This window comes from Stigmatopora nigra, chromosome 8 (assembly GCF_051989575.1).
Source record: "Stigmatopora nigra isolate UIUO_SnigA chromosome 8, RoL_Snig_1.1, whole genome shotgun sequence".
In the NCBI taxonomy this organism is placed as follows: domain Eukaryota; kingdom Metazoa; phylum Chordata; class Actinopteri; order Syngnathiformes; family Syngnathidae; genus Stigmatopora; species Stigmatopora nigra.
Genome location: NC_135515.1, coordinates 13,002,949 through 13,027,590, shown reverse-complemented (window position 1 = coordinate 13,027,590; position 24,642 = coordinate 13,002,949). Strand labels below are relative to the sequence as shown.

Sequence of the window (24,642 nt, the reverse complement as noted above, 5' to 3'; positions counted from 1 at the left end):
GGTGGGTTTACAGTAGTACAAAGTACAGGGTGATCCAAAAAGATGCGTACCAATGGAAACGTTTTCGAAACTGATGGGTACGCATCTTTTTGGGTCACCCTGTATGTGTACCACATGGGTAAAATTAAAACCACAAGAAAAAATTTGCAAATCTATGAGAAGCGCTTCTCTTATCACAATTGTATTCTCATAAAATCTTACTTTTTCCTCAAGAAAATTCTTGAGCTCTTTTGTTCAATTCGTATTCAGCTTATGTACCTCCCAAAAACTAGACAATTTTTGCAGGCTTGCTTATCTATACAATAAAAAGGAACCCGAATTATTGTAATTTAGAATGCTTGACCAAACAGACACTGTACTGAGTTGTGACATGGATTTTAAAATAATAATAATTAAGAGAAACAGACAGGTAAAAAAATATGACAGGCAAAATGCTTTAACAGCATTGTGAGGAAAAGAGGACAGTTTTAAGAAAAGAGTCAGAGTAAGTGTCAACAATAGTTCACTAGTTACTTAGGAGAACAAATTACAGAACAACAGTGATGTATGGCACAAAGGGCGCAGAGGCTGAGGAAAGAGCCATTGGCCTGTCAAAGCAATGCTTCCTGGTCATTCTCAACTCAGGCAAGGTGTGAAAAGAAAACAGCAACAAGGAGGTTTTCAACAACAGTAATACCTTGACATACGAGTGCCCCGACATACGAGCAATTTGAGATACGAGTACATTTTTGAGGAAATATTTACCTTGAAATACAAGACAAATTTTGATATACGAGCATACAGCCTACACCAGGGGTGGGGAACCTTTTTGACGAAGAGAGCCACAAACAATTCATATTTTCCAATGTTATTCCTTGTGAGCCATACTATGAATTTAAAAGTCAAAATACATACATGTAAATGAGTGTCTTTTCAATTTTTTTTGTAATTTCACCACTTCTAAAGTGGAAAAAAATGAATATTTAAAAGATTCTTAGGCTGTTGCCAATCAATGATGTATTCTAGAAGAATTCTAGGGGTAGTATCTCAGTTCTGCTGTTTCCATATTTTAACATGCAGGTTAGCAAAGAGCCAGATGCACTCATCAAAAGAGCCAATTGTGACTCCCGAGCCATAGGTTCCCTACCCCTGGGCTACACTGTCACGGGCACTTTCTTTCTCGTCGTAACTCCCTCGTGTAAATGTCTGTACGAGCACTGGGCGGAACATTTCATTTTTTCAGTATTTTCTTTTTTTTTTATCCTTTTGTCAGTGCTGGATACGGGAGTATAGTACTTTCCGTTGGCAGGTGGTCGTGCGTTATCCTATTGTGAGGACATTTGTTTGTATCATTTTGGGAATATTTTGAAGGGAAGACAAAAGTAAACAACCCTTGATAGGTTCATTTTAAAAACCGCAGCTGAAAGTGAGGGTGGAGGTGGGGCAAATAGCCATATAGGTATTGAATAGGTCTAAAAAAAAAAAAAATTAGAATTAATTTTGGTGTAAGGTTAGATTAAACGTATTTTTGAGTGTCTGTATCGTTCTCTAAGTTATTTTAAATTTGTTTGTTATGTTAGGAGTGTGTTGCCATGCAAAAAGTCTCTCTCCCTGTCTCTCCCCTCCATGAAATCTGTCTAATTTTAGTACTATTAAACATAATTACCCCTAGTTATTTGTTACTCTTTAAATAGATGGCAAATTAGAATCAATAAAAATGTTTTTCCTTTCCAATATCGTTTTTTTGTTTTTTTCAGAGGGTTGGAACAGATTTGTTTTTAGTTCATTTCTATGCGAACGTTGATTTGAGATACAAGTAAGTCGACATAAGAGTTCAGTCCCAAAATGCATTAAGCTCGTATCTCAAGGTACCACTGTACTAGATTGGTGAGCAAACCCTTGCCTTCAGAGCCACATGCATTATTTAATTACACTGAACCCCCTACACCTCCCAGCACATGTATGTTGAGGACATACACACAAAAGAATACAAGGAGCTCAAATAAAATATCAAAAGCATAAAACAATAGCTGCCACAAGAATGCAACCATGCTTAGCTAAAAATACATTACTGTACCACTTGTTGTATAAATACACTGTATTTTTTAGTGTTAAACTGCAGATGCTATTGGATACACCTGAATATTATGCAGATTTGACCAAAGGGAAGAAGTAAAGAAATACTGTAAAATATGACAAATAGCTTTAAGATTAAATACCCCCAACCACCTCCCTGCTGGATTAAATTGTTGGTGCTTTATTGTCCATTATTCAAACTGTTTAATTCAAGACCAATATAAGAAGGAAAAAAAGAGGTCTTGATCTGACAAGCATCTGTATGTAATATTTCATGAGAATTAATTCTCTAGTGTACAAACATTTGTGGACTAAGAATACCTCAAAGACAACATTATTATTTTATTTTAATGGCAATATAAATGGTGTCTTGCACATTGTTGTAATAAAAAGCCTACAGGTAATCGGTTACTTTGCAGTAATTATAGTACTATTCTTAATGTCATTCTACTTTTGTGCAATAGTTCCTCACAATTCTTCAATACTCAAATTGTTGATATGCAGTTTTCTTATTAATGTTAATGATCGATATAAAGGCTGCATATAGAGCCTACAAACTTAAAAATAAGGTGGGGTGCAGGCGTATTTCCCCTTAAAAATCCATTCAAATGCTGAACAGAATATTACAATGTTAAATGAGGATTTATCTCTTAATTTTATTGCAATATCAAGCCATCTCATCTACATACCGTATTATCACACCTATACGACGCACCGGCTGAAATAGCGCCGTCTCAGTTGCGGGTGTATGTTCTGTTTTTTTGTCAATATAAAAGGTGCTTCGTTTCAAAGGTCGCGCTGCAATGGTTGTGCTAGCATGACACACACGTTAAAATGCATGCTTGTGTATGTTTTAAAAAATGCAACAGGAGCAAAACTGAGTTTGATTTTGTTTAATTAACGTAATGTGTATTCGTGAAAATATCAGTCAAAGTATTCAAACATCTACAAATCTATCAAAGTCATGCTCTTAAATATCTGCCAAAGAGTTGGGCCAAGTGGGCGAGATCACCAACAATGCTGGGTTTCATCTCATATCCGGCCAGGTCAGAGTTGTTGCCATGGGGTTTTGTAATAGTGATTCCAGCGTTGACGAAAGCTCAAACTACAGTGCTCACTGGCACTTAGGCCCAGGCATCGACAAATCGTCACATAACTCGTGTGACGTTGCATGCCAGTTTTTGTATGGATGTTTAAAAGCGCTACGAGCACACGGAGGTCAACTGCCTTGCCACTCGTCTGGGATGTTTTGAATGGATTTACCGTAATGCTTTGAATGCATGGGGAGGCTATTTTGAGAGTGAAGGTCCGCTGGGTTGATCGCAATAAGTAGCTTTTCGGTAAGAAACCAGTCAGTCAAGCGTTCAGGGTCATACAAAACTTAGTGCGTAAACAAGGCGCACCGACTGATTTAGACTTTTTAGTGCCCCTTATAGGTGTGAAAATACGGCACGATTGTTGTAAATGCTCTTTAGTACAACATGTTATCTACATGGAAAGCAATTTGATTTAGTTTTTCGGCAAATCCTGAAAATGACACAGGCCTAAATCTTCACACCTGCCACTCGGCTTTCCTAAAGATCAGAACCAAAGTGTTTAGTGACATTGTAATTGTCGCAGCCTAATTAGAAGTATTTATCTCTGAAGTGTTCATTTTTATTTTTTTTAAACCTAATTTAGTTTTAAGGACATATTTTTTTGAAAAGGTAAGGTACATAGTTGTCAAAGGACAGAAGCTCTATCTTAGATTTTCTTGAGAATACAAGATTCTTTTAGTCACAATTACACCCCCAAATAATCACAGCTAGGCCACATTTTGAGTTATATACACATTATGAACCATTTGGAGTTAAAGTGTATGTGGAAGTCAGATAATCTGACAGAAACTAGCATGGGCAACTGTGAATGTTCTTATCTTTTTAAGATCAGTAGGCCTACTTATAAACATCGGTGTGAGTGTGCCACTTTGTGACACTTAAATTGTTTGTTTAATTTATATAAGTTGCTTTCAATAATGTTCAAGTTTTGTTTTAATTTTGCTTTTTGTTTATAGCATCAATTTCAGAGGTCTCTTTATCTTGGTCAATAATGTGACTATAGTTTTACAACTGCTAGCCGTTTGGTTATTGGTCCCCGTTTGCGTGATGGAACAAGACCTCATAGTTGCTGAGGACAACACTCAGTAACTATTAAACAGCTCAGTCTTACACTTTGAATGGTCCAACTGCCAAAACAATCCCGTTAAAATTTCCTTGTCCGTCTTGGATTTTCTTGTGTTGTTCAGTAACATAACGACTCACAGTACTGTACATTAAGTGCCTTTAAAAGGTCGTGTTTTCTATCCCCCACGCAAGATCCTGTTTTAATAATTGTGCACAACCACCCAAGCCGTTCACATGGTTATTGTAAATATTTTAACCTTTTGCTTAACATACTGACCGACATCAAACAATCTAATAACATCAATAACTAAATGGGACAAAAGAAAGCTCTGATGCACTATTAATTAACTGTATAACAACATACTAGCCTGCATAGTATGTGGCATGAAGTAGGTGACTTTTTTAAGCATATACTACAAATGATGCTTGGACACTGTCAATAGCAGTGTACAATAAACATAGAGACAAAGTTGACTGACTCACAAGAAGACAACAAGATGTTGGAAGACAAGTGAGGTTGGATTGAAGGTGAAACAAAGCTGATGAGAAAAATGAGGAAAAGGAACTACTGGTGGAAACACAAGAAAATCTAAAGTATGGAAACTTGAATGGAAAAAGACAGGAATATAAAACAAGAAAAAAGGAAAAACCTGCATTAAACTAAATTTTATAATTGGATATTTAAAGCCTGTGCTGATATTTAGTTCTGAGAAAATCTGGCAGCATAAGTGTGTCTAGTGTTCAATGACTGAAGGAAATGATATTGAGGAATAAGTGCGGAATACTTTCTAGCCAACTGAGCAGCAGGCAGGACCACATAAACCCACATATTTGACCCCCACACCCCAACCAACACACACACCCACACTCACTCACTCATACGCATGCAAGCATGCACTCACTCACTCACTCACTCACTCACTCACTCACTCACTCACTCACTCACTCACTCACTCACTCACTCACTCACTCACTCACTCACTCACTCACTCACTCACTCACTCACTCACTCACTCACTCACTCACTCACTCACTCACTCACTCACTCACTCACTCACTCACTCACTCACTCACTCACTCACTCACTCACTCACTCACTCACTCACTCACTCACTCACTCACTCACTCACTCACTCACTCACTCACTCACTCACTCACTCACTCACTCACTCACTCACTCACTCACTCACTCACTCACTCACTCACTCACTCACTCACTCACTCACTCACTCACTCACTCACTCACTCACTCACTCACTCACTCACACACTCACTCACTCACTCACTCACACAGGTGATTGGTCTGTGTCTTCTTGGAGTTTCAATAATAAACAGAAAAAGTAAGAGTGGATGGAGACCTAAAAAAATTATCATATTAAAAAAAATAATTATAAACATGGTAATGACTGGTTGGCAAATTAACAGTTTTAAAACAAAAAGAAGAAAAAGAAAAGCAGCTTTTAAAAAAAATGTTAGAGAATAATAAAGTGGCTGTTGCACTTTAGTTTTGTTCTGTAGACATGGTTCCAAGTTCCCATGGTTACCGGAAGGAAGTCTGGGTCAGAATTGAGCAGTTGCATATGATGGCGGACTCCAGATCTTACAAGAAAGAAAAAACACAGGTACAGGTTTGGTGATGCATTTGATGAGCACTTGATGTCTCAGATGAATAAATGTTGCGAGTGGAAATGTGACCAAGCGTTGTTGTCAAGGAGATGAAAAAGGAACTGGAGTAGGAATGCGAATGGAAAGGGAATGAGGAGACAGGCAATAAAGATAGGTCAAGTAAACACTTACATACATTGGCAGCCTCTACCAGTGAGGAGGGACATAGCTGTACCCGGGTGTGCCCTGAGGCCTGTAGGTGGGCACAGTCACGGGGTGTGCTCCGATAGGTGCGTGCTGGGGTGTTGTCAGCAGTGTCCCTTAACACAGTTAATTAAGAAATTAATAAATTCAAAATTATTCTTAAATAAGCTAGTAAGAATACATAAAATAACAAAGATCCTGGATTAGCTCTTTAGGTTTTAGTTAATCCTCTTTTGAAATACGATAAAGGCAAATCTCTCTACTAATTTTACGTACCGGACGGTGATAGGTGATACGATTCCAAATATTAATAATAATTGGACATAGGCTTTGTCATCATCATTGACTCGACAAAAGTCTAATTGTCATCATACCCAGCTGCGTGATGAACTGGCATCCAGAATGTACAAAATGTGTGGTCTCACCTGCACTCATAGCCATGGTTGTTCCGGCTACCATCCCCATGGCAGCCATGCCATTGTTTCGAGGACTTGGTACAGGGACAGGAGCTGGGTAGAGTGCTGTAGAGGGGATGCTGTTTGGTTGCACCACCGTGGTGTGATGGATCACATGTGGCTGCGCTGCATACACCGGTTGGGGATAATATGCACCCTGTGTGAGATGTACATAAGAAAGGTAAATAAGGGTAATATTTGGTTTTAGTGAATATTGCAAATACAGTTACACTAGGAGGACTACTAACACCTTTCTAATAGTTGGTGTAGCAAAATTAATTTACAGCTGATAATTTAAACCGACGCCTGTGTTTTTAAGATTTATCTTTTACATCACGTATCAAACTGATTCCACGGCCAAGTGGGTGCAGGATTTTTTTCCAACCAACCAAAACAACACCTTTTCACCTATCTGTTCTCTTATAACTGTAATCAGTAGATTGCAGTCAGGCGCTGCTTCTTCCAGCATACCTCCTCATTGGCCCAACTGTCTGCGCTGTTTCAGTAGGGAGGAAAACTTGCACCCACTTAGCCCTTTGTGGAATTGATTTGACACCTCTGTTTTACATCAACAATTTTACTAAACATTTAAAGCAATCTTCATGTTTTAGTATAAATAACCATGTAAAAGAGAGTTCCATATAAAACCTAAATATGCAAATCAGGAACGTCTCTGGAACTCAAATAACAGTGAAATAATTTTTAAAAATGGAAAATGACACTCAATGGGCTGACATTTAAGGACAAATGTTTACGTCAAATACTCCCAAGCTCCTTACTGCCGGACGAAATTTACGAATTGTCAAACACGATGTCAGAATGGCAAGTGTTGGGAGGCAAAGTAGATTACAATGTTGAATAAAGTTTCTTTGTTCATATTATGTATTTTCTTTAAAGGTGTGTTGGATGCCATAGCAGCTGTATCTTAAACAGTTTGAGCCAAGAAGAACATTGGATTGCTTACACCGACCGGTTGGAGGATGAATTAATAAATGAAGAAAAAAAATGAAATAATTTCCCCAGAAATAAATCTGTGATGTAGTGAAGCAGTGATAACTGAAGCACAAATTAGCAAGGTGTCTCTATGTTATTTGTTCTTACTCATATCTTGTTAATGCAGTTTGACCTTTCAAGTCACACAGTCCTTTTTACTGTGCAATGTTGGGGGCTCAAAACATTTATTTTAGGACCCATAGGTTTTCAATATTGCAAGTCCTGTTTACCAAATAGTTTTTACTGGTAAAATGAGCACTCCCACTTGTACAGTCACATTGTTTTTTTTTTCCATATTGGACACAAACAAAGTCTTTGGCCAGGCAAAATGGAACACTATGTAGTGGCATTTCCATTCTCCACTACGAATATTGTATTTACCCTTCGTTCTCCCCGAATAGCAAAAAGCCAAAGGTTATTGTATACTGACACGGTCAATTTCTTTTTTGTTGTTGTTATTTTTCCAAATAAAATTTGTGTACGACACACTACACAGCTGTAGTACAGCTGGAACACAGCGATAGCCGCAACAAATCAAAGTATGGCAAGCTAGACTGACCCACTGTGACATGAGTAGGACTGAATGCACAACATTTTCCTTCATTCATACATTGTTTTTATTCTTGTAAAATCACTCTATATGAGACTCTGGAAGAGACGATGTGCATGTAAAAGACAATTTCATTGGAATAGCCTAGGAAAATTTTGGTCTATCTGAAATGCTGGCATTTGATTGGCTAAAACATGTTGGGTGTTTAAAAATGGCATCTAATTTTATGGAAATATTGGCTTTTATTGGCCACTATTTGACAGTTTGAAAATGAAGTTAAGATGTTTTTCTAATTTGTAAACAACGTTCTTTCTCTTCACATGTTATTAACACATGTTTATCAAGTAGCCTTACCTGTGCGTACAGGTTCTGCTGTGTGTAGGCACTGCGGATAGGGTACATGGCAGTAGGATAAGGGGTTGGCGTTGGGGTATAGGGAGGAGGTGCTCCATTTGACTGAGTTGGTGGAACTTTGTATGGGGTGCCAGCTGCAGTATATCCTTAAAAAAGAGCCGAGGTTAAAAGTAAAACCAGACGACAGCATTTTGACCATATGAACATTAGGGGAAAAACTATTTGTCAGCATTGTCAATATTGCAAAAGAATAACTCCCACCATCAAAAAAATAAATGAACACCATGACATACTCCCATTATTAACATCAATGGCAGCAAGAAAGTTTAGCACCATATTTGAACTTGTAGTAGTTGTTAAATTCATAACTCTTTGGAGTTCTCAATATATCCATGTTAAATATATTTTAATTTTAAATGTTTTAGGAAATATATATTCAAAATGATTTGCTGAGAACCTTAATTCAAAGATTAATCTCAATGTGTTCTATTCTGGTGTAAATTACAGTATCTACTGTTATAACTCCTTTTTTTCTTCTGTCATTATAGTACTCACTGTCATGACTACTTTGTTTGGCCGTGAATACATTTCCTTGTGTTTCTAAATGAATGTTGTTATCTGTAACTTGTTATTCTAAATGAATGTTGTTATCTGTAACTTGTTATTCTAAATGAATGTTGTTATCTGTAACTTGTTATTCTAAATGAATGTTGTTATATGTAACTTGTTATTCTAAATGAATGTTGTTATCAGTAACGGGTCGTATATGGCCCGCAGGCAGAGGTTGAAAAACTTGTACACACATGACCGGGGATGGGGCGAGCGCGTCGGCTAAATGTTCTTCGGCTAGATAGTCGGTCGCCCAAATAGTCGTTCGGCCAGATGGTCTTTTGGCGAGTTGGCTGTCGGCCAGATGTCTGTCGGCTAAATGTCTTTCGGCGAGTTGGCTGTCCGCCAGATGTCAGTCGGCTAAATGTCTTTTGGCGAGTTGGCTGTCGGCCAGGTGTCAGTCGGCTAAATGTCTTTCGGCGAATTGGCTGTCGGCCAGATGTCAGTCGGCTAAATGTCAGTCGGCTAAATGTCCGTCGGCTAAATGTCCGTCGGCTAAATGTCAGTCGGCTAAATGTCTTTCGGCGAGTTGGCTGTCGGCCAGATGTTAGTCGGCTAAATGTCTTTCGGTGAGTTGGCTGTCGGCCAGATGTCAGTCGGCTAAATGTCTTTCGGTGAGTTGGCTGTCGGCCAGATGTCAGTCGGCTAAATGTCTTTCGGCAAGTAGACCGGCCACGTCTATTACTTTGTTTCTTTTTATGTCTTTTGACAGCTCTCTGTTTTTGGTGCAATTTCAAACGTGTCATTAATAAAGTTTAAAAGTGGTGGATAGATGACTTCATTGCAGAAGTTCTGAGTGCGCTATCTTGGAATCATGCTTGTTTATTATTGTCAAAATATGTATTTGCCTCTGTAATTTGGAAATTAATTCTATAAAAATCATACAATGTGATTTCCTCATCCCTCTTTTTCCTCTTGACTTCCTTTGTTTTTGTTATTTATCGCTCATAGCAATTGGTGGCTAATCCACAGCACTTCAGTTTGAAAGTGTTCAGGGCTATGTAGTACATAAAATGGCCACACAGAGGAGCTTGAAGGTAAAACATGCTACTAGCTGTACTGCTTATGAAAAAGCTTCACCTGCACAAGGACAAGGGAACAAAGAGATGGAAGAATTCTTCTCTCATGTTCTCCACACATAAGCGGGCATTTAAGCGTTATAATTGCTGTTTCTAAATGGTGGAAAGAACAATTTTTGTGCATGCTTATCAATGCACTGTGATGTACTCTGTTGTGTGGGAAGGACAATGAATTTTGTTTCAATTTAAAATAAATATATATTTTTATGAAGAAAATTCATTCTCAGAGGAGCACATTCATTTGTTTTCAAGCTTAGACATCATCTTTAGATCCTTGTAGATTTGGTGCTGAGCACTTATCTTAACAATACCTGACAACGCTGTACAAATAAAATGATTTGTTTGATGATGGCAGGAAAAGCCTCCAAGCAGAGCAAGTTAAACTACATTTCCAGGTATTATATAATACAAATATAAAATTATTCATGTCAATAAATGTTTCATACATTGCATTGTTTAGGTGTATTTCATCATTGAATGCAATTTCCATATCACTTCTGATTTTAGCGGTGATAAGCCTGAATTAGGCCTTCACAAGTGATTACGAGCTAGTTAAGAAAGAGTACATATAGACTAAAAAATGAACTAGACTCACCAGGTGGATACCCAGGGCTTCCTGTTTGATATAGATTTGGCGTATATGTGGGTGCCGTGGCTGGATACCCTCCTGGATATCCTGTTGGACACACACTAGATTAACAAGGAAATGAAACAGGGAAGTGCCACTCATAAAACACATTGGGCAGTGTTTATGATTGGGTAATAGACACCTACAATTGCTCATTAAAAACATCTATATTAGAAATAATGTCAGCTAAACAAAGGCAACAAGAACTTGTGAGGTAGATGAGAAAAGAACACAGGGTTAGCGTAGCTAGCAAAGTACACACCCACACCTGCATCACGCTACACCTTTATGTTGTTCTTCATAAATTATAAACATGGCTTTTTACTTTTCACTCCCCCAAACATTGGAAAAGTGGAAGACGTGTGTTACATTTGGATGAACACATTTCGGTGGTACCTCTACTTATGAAATAAATTGGTTTCAGAACTTATTTGGTAACTTGGATTTTTCACAATTAGAGCAGCATCTTACATGTAAATCCTATAATTTATTCGACAATGTTAAAAAAAGGTACCGACAAAATTTTGCATGAAAGATGTGAGAAACATGAGAAAATGAGAGAAAAGGGTTAGGCTTTGTGTGCCCGTCCATCTTTTGACCATCAAAATTATTCTCAATAGAAACAACACCATAAAGCTAGACAGAGACACCTCGCTACTTTGCACTTTGGTGCTCGATGCTTCACTACATCACAGATTTTTAAAAATTGTTTTTTCATTCATTCATCTTCCATACTGCCCATCCTCCACGAGGCGGATTATTTTTTCTTAAATTCATAAAAATGTGAAAATCCACGCTTAATCTCGCAAGCGGTAGCAAGTCTTCTGTCTTCCGCTTGCTACTAGGACTCAGCATTGAAGAATTCTTTTTTTAGGGTTGAGCCTACTTTGCGGATTTACACTTTGTGGGGGGGTCCGGCCCCCCATTAACCGCAAAAACCGGGGTATTACTGTATTTACACAAGAAGTGTATTTGTTAAATATCATAGATACATTCATATGAAAAGACTAATTTTTTCGCACCTAAACGAAAATACTAGTACGGAAATACTAGTACACAAGTACAATGATCAAGAAGAGACATTATTAAATAGCAGAGTTACAGGCGTCCGTGAAGACTATAACGTATTAATATCTAAATATAATCTAAATGTAAAAATGTAAATACTATAAATACTGTACGTGTCTGTGGGATGGACGTGCCAACTGGCTTAATAATTGTTTATTCATGTCGAGCCATGTGGCCAATCTGGTTTTACAATTAGTTGTTAAGACAGAGGAATGTAGGATAAGCTAACCAGCTGTCCTTGCAATTGTTCGCACCACGAAATGTAAGATAGCTAACTAGCTGGCCTTGCAACTGTTTGTTCGCTTGACGAAATGTAACATAGGCTGGATAACAGGGTTTGCAATTGTTTCATTGTATTGTGGAATGTGGTCAACTCGCTTTGGAACTGTTTGTTCGAATTGTGCAATATATGATAGGCTGCGGCAGTTTGTATGAGCTATAAAAATATCATGTTTTTTTTTACAACTTTACCTGCAAATATCTAACCATATTAGCCCAAAGTTTTGTTTACATACATTCTGTCCTACAACACTGTCTTAGAAATATTACCCTGTGTTCTTATATAAAGACTGACCCCCTGTTCATCAGAGAGAATTGCGAGGACGACAGACTGAGCGGTTCACAGCTGTTTGAGCTTTGTCCTTCATCCTGCAGTCCGGTAATAAACCTAGTTCCTAATTAAATTGATCTAATTCTTTCTTAACCTGCTCCTGAAGTTGTATTTTCAGATCTATCATACTTAGGTGCCGAAACACGGGACCCAACAGCTAAGAATTGCCGGAGCGACGACGGAGCACGACGACAGCACCCTCCATTGAAAGGGTCAACCCGACGGACGTTCCCTCGCCGCTCCGGTGACGAGTCCCCGAACTAGGGCAGGTTTGGAACGAAAAAGATCGTGAGTTCACCCTTTGATTTCTGTCTCTGTGAAGTGTGATAATTTGAATGAGTATTATCGCTGCGGTAGTGATAACAGTTTGTGGTCTGGGACCAACTTACGGTGAACATAATAGTTTTTTGGACTGGGACCAATGTGCATAGAACATTATAGTTTGTGGTCCGGGACCAACGTAAGTAGAACATTATTTTGTGGTCAGGGACTAACGTAGGTAGGACAAGAATAAGTCAGAGACTTATAGTCTTGGTCTTAGCCCGCCATATCAGGAATACAATCCCTCCCTCAGTTGACCCTCACCAGTTTGCTTATAGAGCTAACAGGTCCACTGAGGATGCTATCACCATTGCTCTACACAGCACTGAGCCACCTGGAGCACCATTGGAATTACGTGAGGAGGATTTTCATTGACTGTAGCTCAGCCTTTAACACCATAAAACCGGACATTCTGAGTGACAAACTCTCCCACCTTGGACTATCTTCTTCCATCTGCTGCTGGATAAAGAACTTCTTGACCAACCCACCACAAACTGTTAGACTTGGTCCCCACCCCTCTTCCCCCATTACACCGAGCACTGCCTCCCCTCAAGGCTGTGTACTGAGTCCTCTTCTGTACTCCCTGTACACATACGACTGTACACCAACCCACCAGTCTAACACCATCCTTAAATTTGCTGATGACACCACTGTGATCGGAATCATCTCAGGAGGGGATGAGTCGGCCTACAGAGACAAGGTCAACAAACTGTCTTTGTGGTGCTCGGTGATCAATCTCACACTGTTCACCACGAAAACTAAATAAATAATCCTGGACTTTCACAAACAGCACAGATCTAGCCTCACTCCTCATAAATGGAGTGTGTGTACAGGGTCCAGTTCTTTAAATTCCTGGGGGTCCACGTCACGGATATGCTCTCACGGCTTACAAACATTACGGCAGTGGTGAAGAAGGCTCAGAAACGACTCCCATTTCCTCAGCGTACTTAGGAGAAACAACTTGGATACCAAGCTTCTGATAACGTTCTATAGAACTACTGTAGGTCCGATTATGTCGTTGAAAGAACCAATCGATCAGTAAGACTCAGACTGGTGGTGGAGGAGACAGGAGAAACATTTTCTCTCTCAGTGGTTATGCAAAATGTTCCAAGAAAGAACTGTGATAAATGCAAATGATCTGCCAACATCTTCTCTGTCTTGCACACAGGAGGTCCCGTCTCCAGGCGACCTGGTACTCGTCAAGGTGATAAAAAGAGTGCTGGTCTTCTCCACGTGGGGACGGACTTTACCATGGGATTTTGACCCCTAACTTCACTACCGTCAAAGTTGGCCACTACCGTCAAAGCTGATGAACGAGTATTGGAGCTCACGAGCATGATCCGGTGTGGCGCTGGGATGTCCCCCTCAAACAAACACTGGTCAGTCAACCCCAAAATCCCGATGGCTCTGTTCCCCCGGGTGAGAGCGCCAAGGAACGCCCTGCGTCTGGAGACCAATGACTGCAAGTTCCGGGCCTGTGTCAGCGTGTCAGTCCAGCGGCACCAAGGCTGAGAGGCCCTGGCGGCCATGGCCCAGGTGATTGTCCAGGGCCACCTTGCTCTTGACGGATTGGCCACTCAGCGAGGAGTTGTGTGCCGTGATGGGAGACTTGTGCTGCGCCTTCATCCCTGCCAGCGCATCCTACTCAGTCCATGATATCCTTCAAACTATGAAGAACATACAGAACGCTAGGACAAGAGAGCCGGTTCCACAACGAGGATGGCTTGACCGGTTCCTCTCGGGCTCATGGACACCGACATTTTTTTGGGTGACACATTTGCAATTTGAGAAAACATTATTACATGTTACTTGGATGATAATGTCAGCTGATATTTTGCATTTTGAGAAATTTGGATGCAATTGTACTTACATTTGATACTTTGATTGAGATGATTGTATTGTTCCACCCCTAATAAGCAACAAGTACTGGTTTGGGACCTAACGGTGCTGCACATTCATATTTAGGCCAAGTATAATTTAGGTGTATGCAGATTTAATTTGTAAGACTGTCTTACCCGCGAAAGCCATGTTCTTAGGGTTTCCATAGGGTGTTCCAGGTTGAACGGGGCTGTAGACTGGATTCATGGCTGAAGACAACCTGTTTTTGCTTTAAAAGCATGAAAAAGACAAAATTGTGACACAATGAAAGACAGGTCAGTTTTAAGGCGGGAAAGGCGGAAGGGAGAGAAAAATTACAACTACATTTCGGGACTATCAAGTGTACACAAAGATGTACACACAAGCAAACCCCAAACCAAGGCTCTTATCTAGGCAAACACCCAGCCAAAAAGATTTTGGCAGTATTTTGAAATCAAAATTCCTCATGAATTTTAACACCTTCTGTCAGCTTAACAAATGCATATATATTCAACGGCAACTGATACTGGAAATTGATGAATATCAGACCCCCCCAATGCATGTTGTTTCCTGGCTGAGATGGGCAAGAACTTCTTTGTAACTTTCCTCTGTAGAGAGAGCTGAGCGTGGGCAAGTGTGTGTTAATGTGTACAAGTGTGTAGCTGTGTGCCGCGTACCTCTTGTGCGTGTCTGGTTGATACATGAAACTGAATTTGTCTGTGGGATGCCCGCTCGCCATTTCTTGCTGTATGCAAATGAGGAAGGAGTGGAAGTGGATATGCAAATCTGAAATTAAAACAGTGACAGTTTATGATTACAATGAACACAAGAGAAGGGGAAAATAAAATACAAAGCAAATAAAATAGCAAAAAAATTAAGCATAACTGTAAACAGCAAACAGGTAGGGATTGCAGCTGGGGAGGCAATTATGCACACAGTGTGTGTGAGTGCAAGTGTGGTCAATGTTGTGTCTTTGACAGCACAATGCATTAAGTCTGCTATAACGACAAGTGTTGCCTACCATATGTTATGGCCCCACTAAAGCATCATTCATTTATAGTCATTGCAAAATTAAGTCACACTAGCGCCAAGAAAACCTGGAATGTTGCCACTGAAAATATTCATTCATTATTGGCAAAATATACCTGGAAAAAAATCTGATTGGGAGTAAAAAGGTGAAAATTGTGACATCCCTAGTAAAAACATCCTGGGTGGTTGAAAGATTGGATCACATTTAATATGTTAATTCATGGAAACATTACCGGATTTATTTGATATATAACGCGCACCCATAATTTGCGACTAAAAATTGGTATAATTTTTTTTTCTCAGCTCACTCCAAGGATTGCACAAGTACTGGTAACTGCCAAATCCTGAACACGAGTCACCATGACAAAACATTTACAACAGTGGTCTCAAACCGGTTCCAAATAGGGCCGCAGTGGGTCCTGGTTTTTGTTCCAACCGATCCAGTGCCAACATTTTAACCAATCAGGTGTCTTTAAAATAAGTAGCACCTGACTCTAATTAACTGATTGCACTTGCAAAAGGCATCCTTGTTGAGTTGGAATGAAAACCTGCACCCACTGCGGCCCTTTGAGGACCGGTTTGAAACCACTGATATACAACATATGGTACGGAAACCTGGTCAAACAATTCTCAAATGTAATTCACAAATTTAAATCCTTAAAGTCTAATTCATCATAATATTTTAAATTTTTAAAAGTCTGAATAATCCCCATTAGATTCACCAAAAACGTGATTCCATTCTTCTTAATTAAAGATAGTGGTCTGTGTTAAAAAATAAATAAATAACGTATTTAATAATGTAATACCTTCACATCCAAGTGGCCCAACATATGAGAAATGTGAAATACGACGAAAATTCCGAGCAAATATTTTCCTTGAGAAATGAGTTTCCGAAGTGGCCGCCAAGTGGCTGAGTATGCGAGAGACTGCTTATGAGAACAGCATAGCTCTATCTTCCTCGCTGCATCTCCCTCAGGGAAAGATATCTACGAGCACCGGCCGTACAGGTTGCATTTTTGCGTTAATCAGTGCAGAATTAAGGGGGAAAACAATGGGTCCAAAGCAAGCCGGTGCAATGAAGGGTAGTGAGAAGAAAAAGTGTATGATGACAATTGATATTAAGCACGAAATAATAGAGAAACATGAGTGCTGTACGGGTGACTGAGTTGGCGCGCCTTTACGAGGAGTACCTCAACAATATGTACCACCCTCAAGCAGAAGAATACTATAAAGCCTTTCAAAGGGGTTACCCACGATTTCCAAGCTGTGCAGTATCATTCATAACAAGATGGAGAGCCTTCGTTAAATCTATAATCCTTATAAAGCGTGATTCATGGTTGGATGTGTGGGTGAATGGGTGTAATTGTGTGTGTATGTTAAGATTCTCTCAATACATTTGTCCAAACTGTGCAATGTAGAGACTTGATCATTTTCATAGTGGCCAGAAACAGCTGTCGGACCTTAATAAACGAGTGATTGAATTTTTCATCAAGTGTGTAAACTCAACTTTCATTTGTTAAAGCTGAAAGCAGAGTTGATGTATCGTTGTTTTTACATGTGCCCTAAATGCACCACATGGCTGATTGGTCGTAAGGTAGGGCGCCTTTTCACGTCATTTACAACCGTCATTTTCAGAAAAATTTCTGCCAGCTAGTTTCCAGGTGCATGCGATGCTGATTGGACGCTCAAAATTGCCCCTTGGTATGGTTGTGAGTGTGCATGGTTGTCCGTCTCCTCGTGCCTGGCGATCGGCTGGCCACTGATTCAGGGTGTCCACCGCCTATGGTCCGGAGACAGCTGAGATTGGCTCCAGCACCCCCCACGATTCTAATGAGTATAAAGCGTTTCAGAAAATGAGGAGTCTTTATATATGCTTATACCTGTAATATTTAATAAATGCACTTGTTATTTTGTGTAGGCACGAAAACGTTCTATTGTAGTAATAATAGGGGTGATACTTCTTTGCATTTTTTCGATTGTCACAGCCATGTCTGGTCTACATCATCCAGGAAATTCGAGGGGATAACTATATTATTGTAATTCTACTCATTCCATATAAAGATAAAGAATGAATGGAGGTTTTATATTCATTACTTTTCATAGTGTTAGGGAGTTGTCTTATTTCTTACGTATTTCATGACAACATCAAAATGCTATTTTAAACCATCAAATGTTATATTATTCGCTATCAAGTAAAACAGCGTAGTTACCTTCATAATTGATTACCATGTAAAGTCATTAATTTATACTTATTTCCACAAGTTTGAAGTTCAAAATTTAAAGACAAAAGAAGTAATTGTTATTATAATTATCGATATCGACTGAAAATATTTTTTTCGTATCATCCCGGTCTACCCTGTCGTGTGCTTTATCTGCACTTATGAACACATGCACACACTAAGCAAACACAATTGACTGAACCTCATCAGTGCTTCACATCATATTCTTCCCATGTCTCAAGCTTGTAGGTAAATGTTCAAGACATCAGTCCACATAACTTAATTCTCTCGCTAACATGTATATAGCACATCAGAGAAGAGGTTATTAATAAGCAATATGTCAAGGGAAGACAATAGGAGAAATTATGACATTTGAGGACAGCTTGTATTTCTTTTTTTATTTAATATACGTAAAGGAGTTACCCATTTCATGCAAATGCTCTGAAAATGTTACAAAAATCTAAAAATGGTTAAGTAGGCTTAAAATGGGTCAAAATCATCCAATGTTTTTATTTAATTTGAGGTAAATTTATATAGTTTCTTTTTGTGAGGCTGAAAAGTTTATTTTCCAATTATGATGCTCCAGTTGATTATTTAGTTTTCATATTGCCAAGCAAATTTTGCTTTTAAGGCAAATTTTATAAAAACAAAGATTCCTGTCTAAATTCATGCAGGTTTTCTTATTCATTACTTTTCATAGTGGTTGGAAGGAGTTGTCATTTTGCTTTATTGCAACAAAAATGCTTTTAGAAAATTATTTGTATTCTTTAATGGAGATAACGTGGTTCCGTTTATATTTACAACTTAAGTAATTAATTTACTTATTCACATTAGTGATGATTCAAAATTATGAAAGACAAAAGATGTGATAGTTATTGTTAAAAATAATTATTGAAAGACTGATAAAAAAAATTCTCATGATAATTTTGTCAAATCGCCCAGGTCTATGCAGTAGTGTTATGTAATTCAGAGCTTCCAACCTCCGTCGACCCCATTTTAGGAGTACCCATGTCCCATTTCCGGGGTATTTCCGGGTTGAAGGATTTCACGCAAAATCAATATGAAATGTAAACAAAAATAAATGTGGGACAATTTAAATCAAACTGTCATGATCAAGCTTTTACATCAATTGAAATATTGTGTTTTTGCAAACTATTGAAAAAGTACAGTATTATGAAAATAAGTATAAAAGTGAACAAGAAATTGTTGATCATTTATTGGCAAATTAAAATTTTCTAAAGCATTAACACAAGCTTTTCAGCTGGTCCCTTACTCGCACGTGCCTGTTGTGCAAATGTCAGTACTTTTGGAGACGGCATCAACATTTGATATTTTGTCGAATAAGAAGCAATAAAGTTATGCAAGGATTCTGGATTTCTTAAAAGTTTAATCCAAATTGCGACCCATTTTGCGCTTATTCTGAGGAGTCATATTGAATTGAAAGCTTTATTGTCATTCACTTACCAGTGCTGTGTATGCCTACGTCCTTTAGAACAACCCCGGAAATTACAGTATTTGTTTCAAAACAAAACACTGGTAGTTTAGTCAGCCTAATAATACGTACTTCCCTTGTGAACAACAAAAGAAAACTAAAATGTCAAAGTGATCAAATCTACCTATGGAATCGATTCCGAATCGATTGCCAACCTGAAGTCGCACAAGACGAATAATTTGTCAGAACTTGTAACTCGGATGATTCACAATGCACTTGTGTTGCCAAATTCTTGCGGTTTACAGTGCAGTGGAATCAACAATGCGGAGGCCGTAGTGATGGTGTGAATTTCGAGGGATTTAAATTGAAGATTTGGTACCTTTCTTTAAAAAAATTAAGTGCCAAATTCTTTGGATTTCCACACTTTAGGGAGGGTGTCTCTGAGTTTGCATTGCATTTCCAGGTAAATCCCAGAATTTCCGGGGTAGTTGGCAGCTCTGGAACTTGCCCCTAGAGTAGGTTAGATCCAAGTGAGTCCGAAGTCAGTCCATTGTGTAAACAACAGGAGAAAAACAAAACACTTGCCTACCTGACCACAGTCGACATTTTTCAAATTTGTTTTTATTTACATCTCCGCTGGTTAATGTTTTTCTATTTGTCAACGAGGCATGCACTGGAGGTGCGTCACGATCCAAAAATAGCAAGCAATGTCAAAATTGCCATTGTTGGACAAAAATTGTCATTCTCCAGCAAGCTCACCGCACCATTTTAAAAAGCAACTCGCTGATGCCATCTTGCCAATTATGACCGTGTTAGCTCCATTTTGCAAGGATGTTGTTAGATATGCACATTACTACCATTCCGGGCACTGGCAGAAATCTGTACGAATCTTATCTTAGCTCGCGTGCTCCAAAGTGCAATGCAAAGAAGCGCCGTAGCATCCCTGCATCTTCCAAACGCACGCGCCATTCAAATTGCTAATCAGTCAGTTAGCTGGACTAAGATTAGCAGATGACTAATAAAAAGGGGGAGCAATCGCAGTGGGTCACATTGGACCGGACCAGACCGAACCAGAGCAACACATTCAAACGGCCCGTCGCCAAACTTGACTGACCGCAAGCCATAGTGATCTCGCAATTACTCTCGTTTCCATTCTGCTGTTTTGACTAGCCTGGCTAGCCTAGCAAACACAGCCAACAGGGGAACAATCGGGGGGTATACTCGGGAAAGAAAGAGCCGCTAAACAAAAACACTTATGGGTGACTCCCACCCGCACGCAGCAACGACGACACTTACCAACGTCACCCGGTCGAAGAAACAAGATTACTACTTTATTCACTTGTGTCCTGTGGACTAATGTCGTTCTCGCGCGTGGACTTTAGCTTTGGGTCGGTGCGGAGTGCCTGAGCTCGAACTGCGTTTGAGTGGGCCCAGTGGCGCTGTTACAGACAACTCTCAGCTACAGACGAGTGGGGGATGGGGGATGCACTGGGTTAAGGGAGGGAGCGAGGAAGGATGGATGCAGAGATGCAGAGAAAGGGGTAATGGACAACCAATTAAAAAGAGAAAACAATGAAAGAGGGCGTAAATAAGTTTAGGCGGTCATTCCACTTTTGGATGAATAAAATAACCACTAATGGGGAATATAGTGGGCATCGCGGTGACGCGAGTGGTTATCGCGCCAGCCTCAAAACTCTGGGGTCCTGGGTTCAAATCGCCCAACCTGTGTAGAGTTTGCATGTTGTCACCGTGTGGGTTTTCCTCCGGGTACTCCGGTTTCCTCCCACATTCCAAAGACAAGCATGGTAGGCTGATTGGACAGTCTAAATAGCTCCTAGGATGTGTGTGTGTGTATGGTTGTCTGTTCCCTTGTGCCCTGTGATCAGCTGGCCACTGATTCAGGATGTCCCCCGCCTGTGGCCCGGTGTCAGCTGGGATGGGCTCCCAATCTCCGTGACCTTAATGAGGATAAAGCGGTTCAGAAAATGAGAAGAGATGAGTCAACATTGACTCATGATATTGACCAAGAACAGCACTTTAGTACATACATTCATTCCTTTTATGAATCGCTTTATCCTCACTAGGGTTGCATGGAGTGCTGGAGCCTATCCCAGCTGACTCCAGGCCAGAGGCGGTGGACAAGCCGACCTATGGCTAGCCGATTGCAGCCCACGAGATGACAGACAATATTCACTCCCATACTCATACCTAGGGGCAATTTAGAGTGTCCAATCAGCCTATGCATGTTTTTTATGTGGGAAGAAACCGGAGCATACCTGGAGAAAACCCACGAGAACATGCAAACTCCACACAGGTGGACCAACCTGGATTCGAACCAGAGCCCCAGAGCTCTGAGGCCGACCATCAACAGAAATGTAGGAAAGAATCTTTTTTTTGACACCCAGTTCGAATCACAGCCACGTCAATTAAACTCGTCACCAAGTTCAGAGTATTTTAGTAGTAAACAATCACTCCTGCAGTTGAGGTCCTCCGACGCAAGATGGCCGCTAGTTTCTTACGCCGACAATTTATGACTTCCTGGATTGATAGGACAACTGTTCTAAGGACAGTGTTGTTGACTTGTGCTTCTTACGGATAGAACACAACTCAGCAAAAATAATAATACACTTTGCTGTGGGGATTTTTTTTCAAATCACTTATTGATTTGACATTTTAAGATATTTGTTTGATAAAAACCTTTTTTTATATTGTACATATTTCTTAGCATTCCCATTGTCGATTGGGTGCCTTTGACCGCTCCACTCATAAGCCGCGCTTCCCAGTAAAATAGTGACAGCGACATTAAGCGGCGACAAATCTTATTGCCTCAAAGTGTCTACATTTTAAATCTTTTATACGAGTATTAGCTCTTATTGTATACTGAACGTGTGAGTATATAAAAATATGAGTGGAATAATAAAATAGTATAGATAAATGATAATTTGGTTGCAAAATTAAATAAAAAAACTGACCACTTAACATTATTTTGTTTACATGCTTTTGATTACTCGGTATTTTGTAACAGTAGTCATTATTCAATGTGTGTACAGCTTTTTTCTCTTATAAGTAAATGTATAGTGTTGATTGACATGTGCTGAAATTCAATCGCAATAATTCAGACTACAGTTCCCGGCAGTCATTGTGCCGGTGTTCGCCCAAACAATACCCTATGTGTCCGGATAAAACATAAATCCGTTTAAAACTATGGATTTCCTGTTAATGTATTGGTTTTACAAAATTACAAATTGTGGTAAGGTGTGGCATTGCATAGGAACAACTTAGTAAATCGCTATATTTCTGAGTCTCCGTTGGATTTCACGCTTCCTGTAAGTACAAAAACGAGCTCTCCATGGTGCTACCACTGACTGTGTTCGAACCTGTGCTTCCTGCATCAGGGCAAACGTTTAGGAATGCCGTGTTATTTAAAAACATAATTATATGAATGAAGCAATCCTACATATACCCACAGTGGAGACGGCTTCAATTTTTATATGAGGTTAATATGGCAAATTGCTCACTTCAGTGTACACTGTACAGAATTGGTCAATCCTACTGAAAAGGCCATGCCTGAGTAAAACAAACAGACAAGCAATTTTTGTAAACATGCACAAAACTAGCGGCACAGCGTCGCAAGTGGTTATCGCGTCGGCCTCACAGCTCTGGGGTCCTGGATTCAAACCCAGGTCACGTCCACCTGTGTGAAGTTTGCATGTTTTCCCCGGCCGGGCCTGTGTGGGTCTCCTCTGGGTACTCCAGTTTCCTCCAACATTCCAAAAACATGCATGGTAGGCTGATTGGACACGATAAATTGCCCCTATATATGGGTGTGCTTGGTTGTCCGTCTTCTTGTGCCTTGCGATCGGCTGGCCACGGAAACATTGTGTCCCCTGCCTCTGGCCTGGAGTCATCTGGGATAAGCTCCAGCATCCCCCCTGATCCTAATGGTGATAAAAGCGGTTCAGAAAATGATCTATGTTTGTGGACTAGTCTATTTTGTTGTTGAGGTGAACACATAGGTACTTCAAATTCTCCATGATTTTATTGTCTGTAACCTGGATGTTCTCCTTAGTGGTCTGTTTAGAATTCCTCCGAAAGTCGATGACCATTTCCTTTGTCTTACTGGTGTTGATGTGGAGGGGTTTTTGCCTACACCAGTCAACAAAGGCTGCGATGACTCCCCTGCACTCCAGGTCGTTCCCGTCCGTCACTCGTCCAACAATAGCAGTGTCGTCATAGAACTTCTGGTGGTGGTAGGTGTCTGGATTATGTTTGAAGTCTGATGTGTAGAGGGAGAAGAGGAGTGAGGGGGAGCGCTGTGCCTTGTGGGACCTCCGTGCTTCAAGTTTCCACATCAGACGTACAGTTCTGGAGTCTCATATATTGTGGTCTTTCAGTGAGGAAGTCGATGATCCATGCGGTTAGGTGGTTCCTTACAGCCTCTTCCAGTTCTCTCTCAGTAGGACCGGCTGAATGGTGTTGAACACAATGGAAAGGTCAAAAAACATAATTATCACCGTGCTTCCCGTGTTCTCCAGGTGTGAAACAGACCTGTGCATCAGGTAGGTGGTAGCACCTTCCACACCAATGCCTGGACGATAGGCAAACTGCAGAGGGTCCAGCTCTGCATTTATCAGGTGGCTGAGGTAATTGAGGATGATTTTCTCCAATGTCTTGATCAGGTTAGAGGTTAATGTTACCGGCCTGAAGTATTTCGGCTCCCTGGGGTTCGTAGTCTTTGTAACAGGGACCACACAGGAAGTTTTCCACAAGGTGGGGACTTTCTGCAGACTGAGGCTGAGGTTGAAAATATGCAGAATCACTTTGCCGAGCTAATCTGCACACTCTCTCAGTAGTCTGGAGCTGAGGCCGTCTGGACCGGTAACCTTCCTTGCCTCGATCTTCAGCTGTTTTATCACCTGATCGACAGTAATGCAGAGAACGGTGGAAGAGGGGGGGAGGAGGAGGAGAACGAGGGGGGAAAGTTGCTTCTGATCTGGATGGTCAGGGGAGGGGGGTAGGACTGAATCTGTTAAAAAAACTGATTTAGTTCATAGGCCCACTCACTCCCTGTCTCCAGACTGCGGGTCCCTCTCACTGTTGCCTCCATGGCCCGAAATGGTCCTCAAGCTCCCCGAACTAGGGCAGGTTCGGAGCGAGAAAGATTGTGAGTTCACCCTTTGATTTCTGTGTCTGTGAAGTTGGATGGAAAGGTAAAAAAATGGATGAATAGATGAATGGGTGGATGGATGAATAGATGAATGGGTGGATGGATGAATAGATGAATGGATGGATGAATGAACAAAGGAAGGAACGAACGAATGAATGATCATTTTGAAACAACTTTTTTACAGTAATACCGTGACGTACAAGTGTCCCAACACACGAGAAATTTGAGATACGTGGAAAGTTTCA

General features: G+C 40.2%; 2 protein-coding genes across 12 annotated transcripts in view; one reads left to right on the top strand and one right to left on the bottom strand.

Annotated features, from left to right (window-relative positions):
- Positions 1–5,332: 5,332 nt before the first annotated feature.
- fam168a (family with sequence similarity 168 member A) lies at positions 5,333–20,753 on the bottom strand. Of its 6 annotated transcripts, none has more exons than XM_077722585.1 (9): positions 20,527–20,753; positions 19,610–19,740; positions 15,228–15,336; positions 14,709–14,800; positions 10,662–10,742; positions 8,379–8,524; positions 6,452–6,638; positions 6,015–6,142; positions 5,333–5,816 (listed from the first exon to the last, which is right to left on the bottom strand). In XM_077722585.1, exons 3-8 carry the CDS (start codon positions 15,287–15,289, stop codon positions 6,030–6,032), a joined length of 681 nt encoding a protein of 226 aa, XP_077578711.1. In that variant the 5' UTR covers positions 15,290–15,336; positions 19,610–19,740; positions 20,527–20,753; the 3' UTR covers positions 5,333–5,816; positions 6,015–6,029. The 6 variants fall into 6 exon arrangements, with proteins under 6 accessions (XP_077578711.1, XP_077578712.1, XP_077578709.1 ...); XM_077722586.1 differs by lacking the exon at positions 20,527–20,753 and adding an exon at positions 19,820–20,433; XM_077722583.1 differs by lacking the exon at positions 19,610–19,740 and having other exon boundaries at positions 6,019–6,142; positions 20,527–20,752.
- A 1,626-nt stretch (positions 20,754–22,379) lies between these two features.
- The window catches only part of kbtbd3 (kelch repeat and BTB (POZ) domain containing 3), a 32,739-nt gene continuing 30,476 nt past the window's right edge, over positions 22,380–24,642 (top strand). For 5 of the 6 annotated variants that reach the window (XR_013327118.1, XR_013327117.1, XM_077722665.1 and 2 more), the window contains exon 1: positions 22,380–22,556. The gene's annotated coding sequence lies outside the window, so the exon portion shown is untranslated. Of the gene's footprint in view, positions 22,557–24,299; positions 24,395–24,642 lie in introns of those variants that run through there. The other variant, XM_077722666.1, reaches the window with a different exon arrangement.

Excerpts from the sequence above, each read along its gene's own strand:
- fam168a (XM_077722585.1), bottom strand. The coding sequence starts at position 15,289 with ATGGCGAGCGGGCATCCCACAGACAAATTCAGTTTCATGTATCAACCA. Across the intron at positions 8,525-10,661 it reads AAGCCCTGGGTATCCACCTG|GATATACTGCAGCTGGCACC; the intron begins GTGAGTCTAGTT and ends CTCTTTTTTAAG. Across the intron at positions 6,639-8,378 it reads AGCAGAACCTGTACGCACAG|GGTGCATATTATCCCCAACC; the intron begins GTAAGGCTACTT and ends CATCTCACACAG.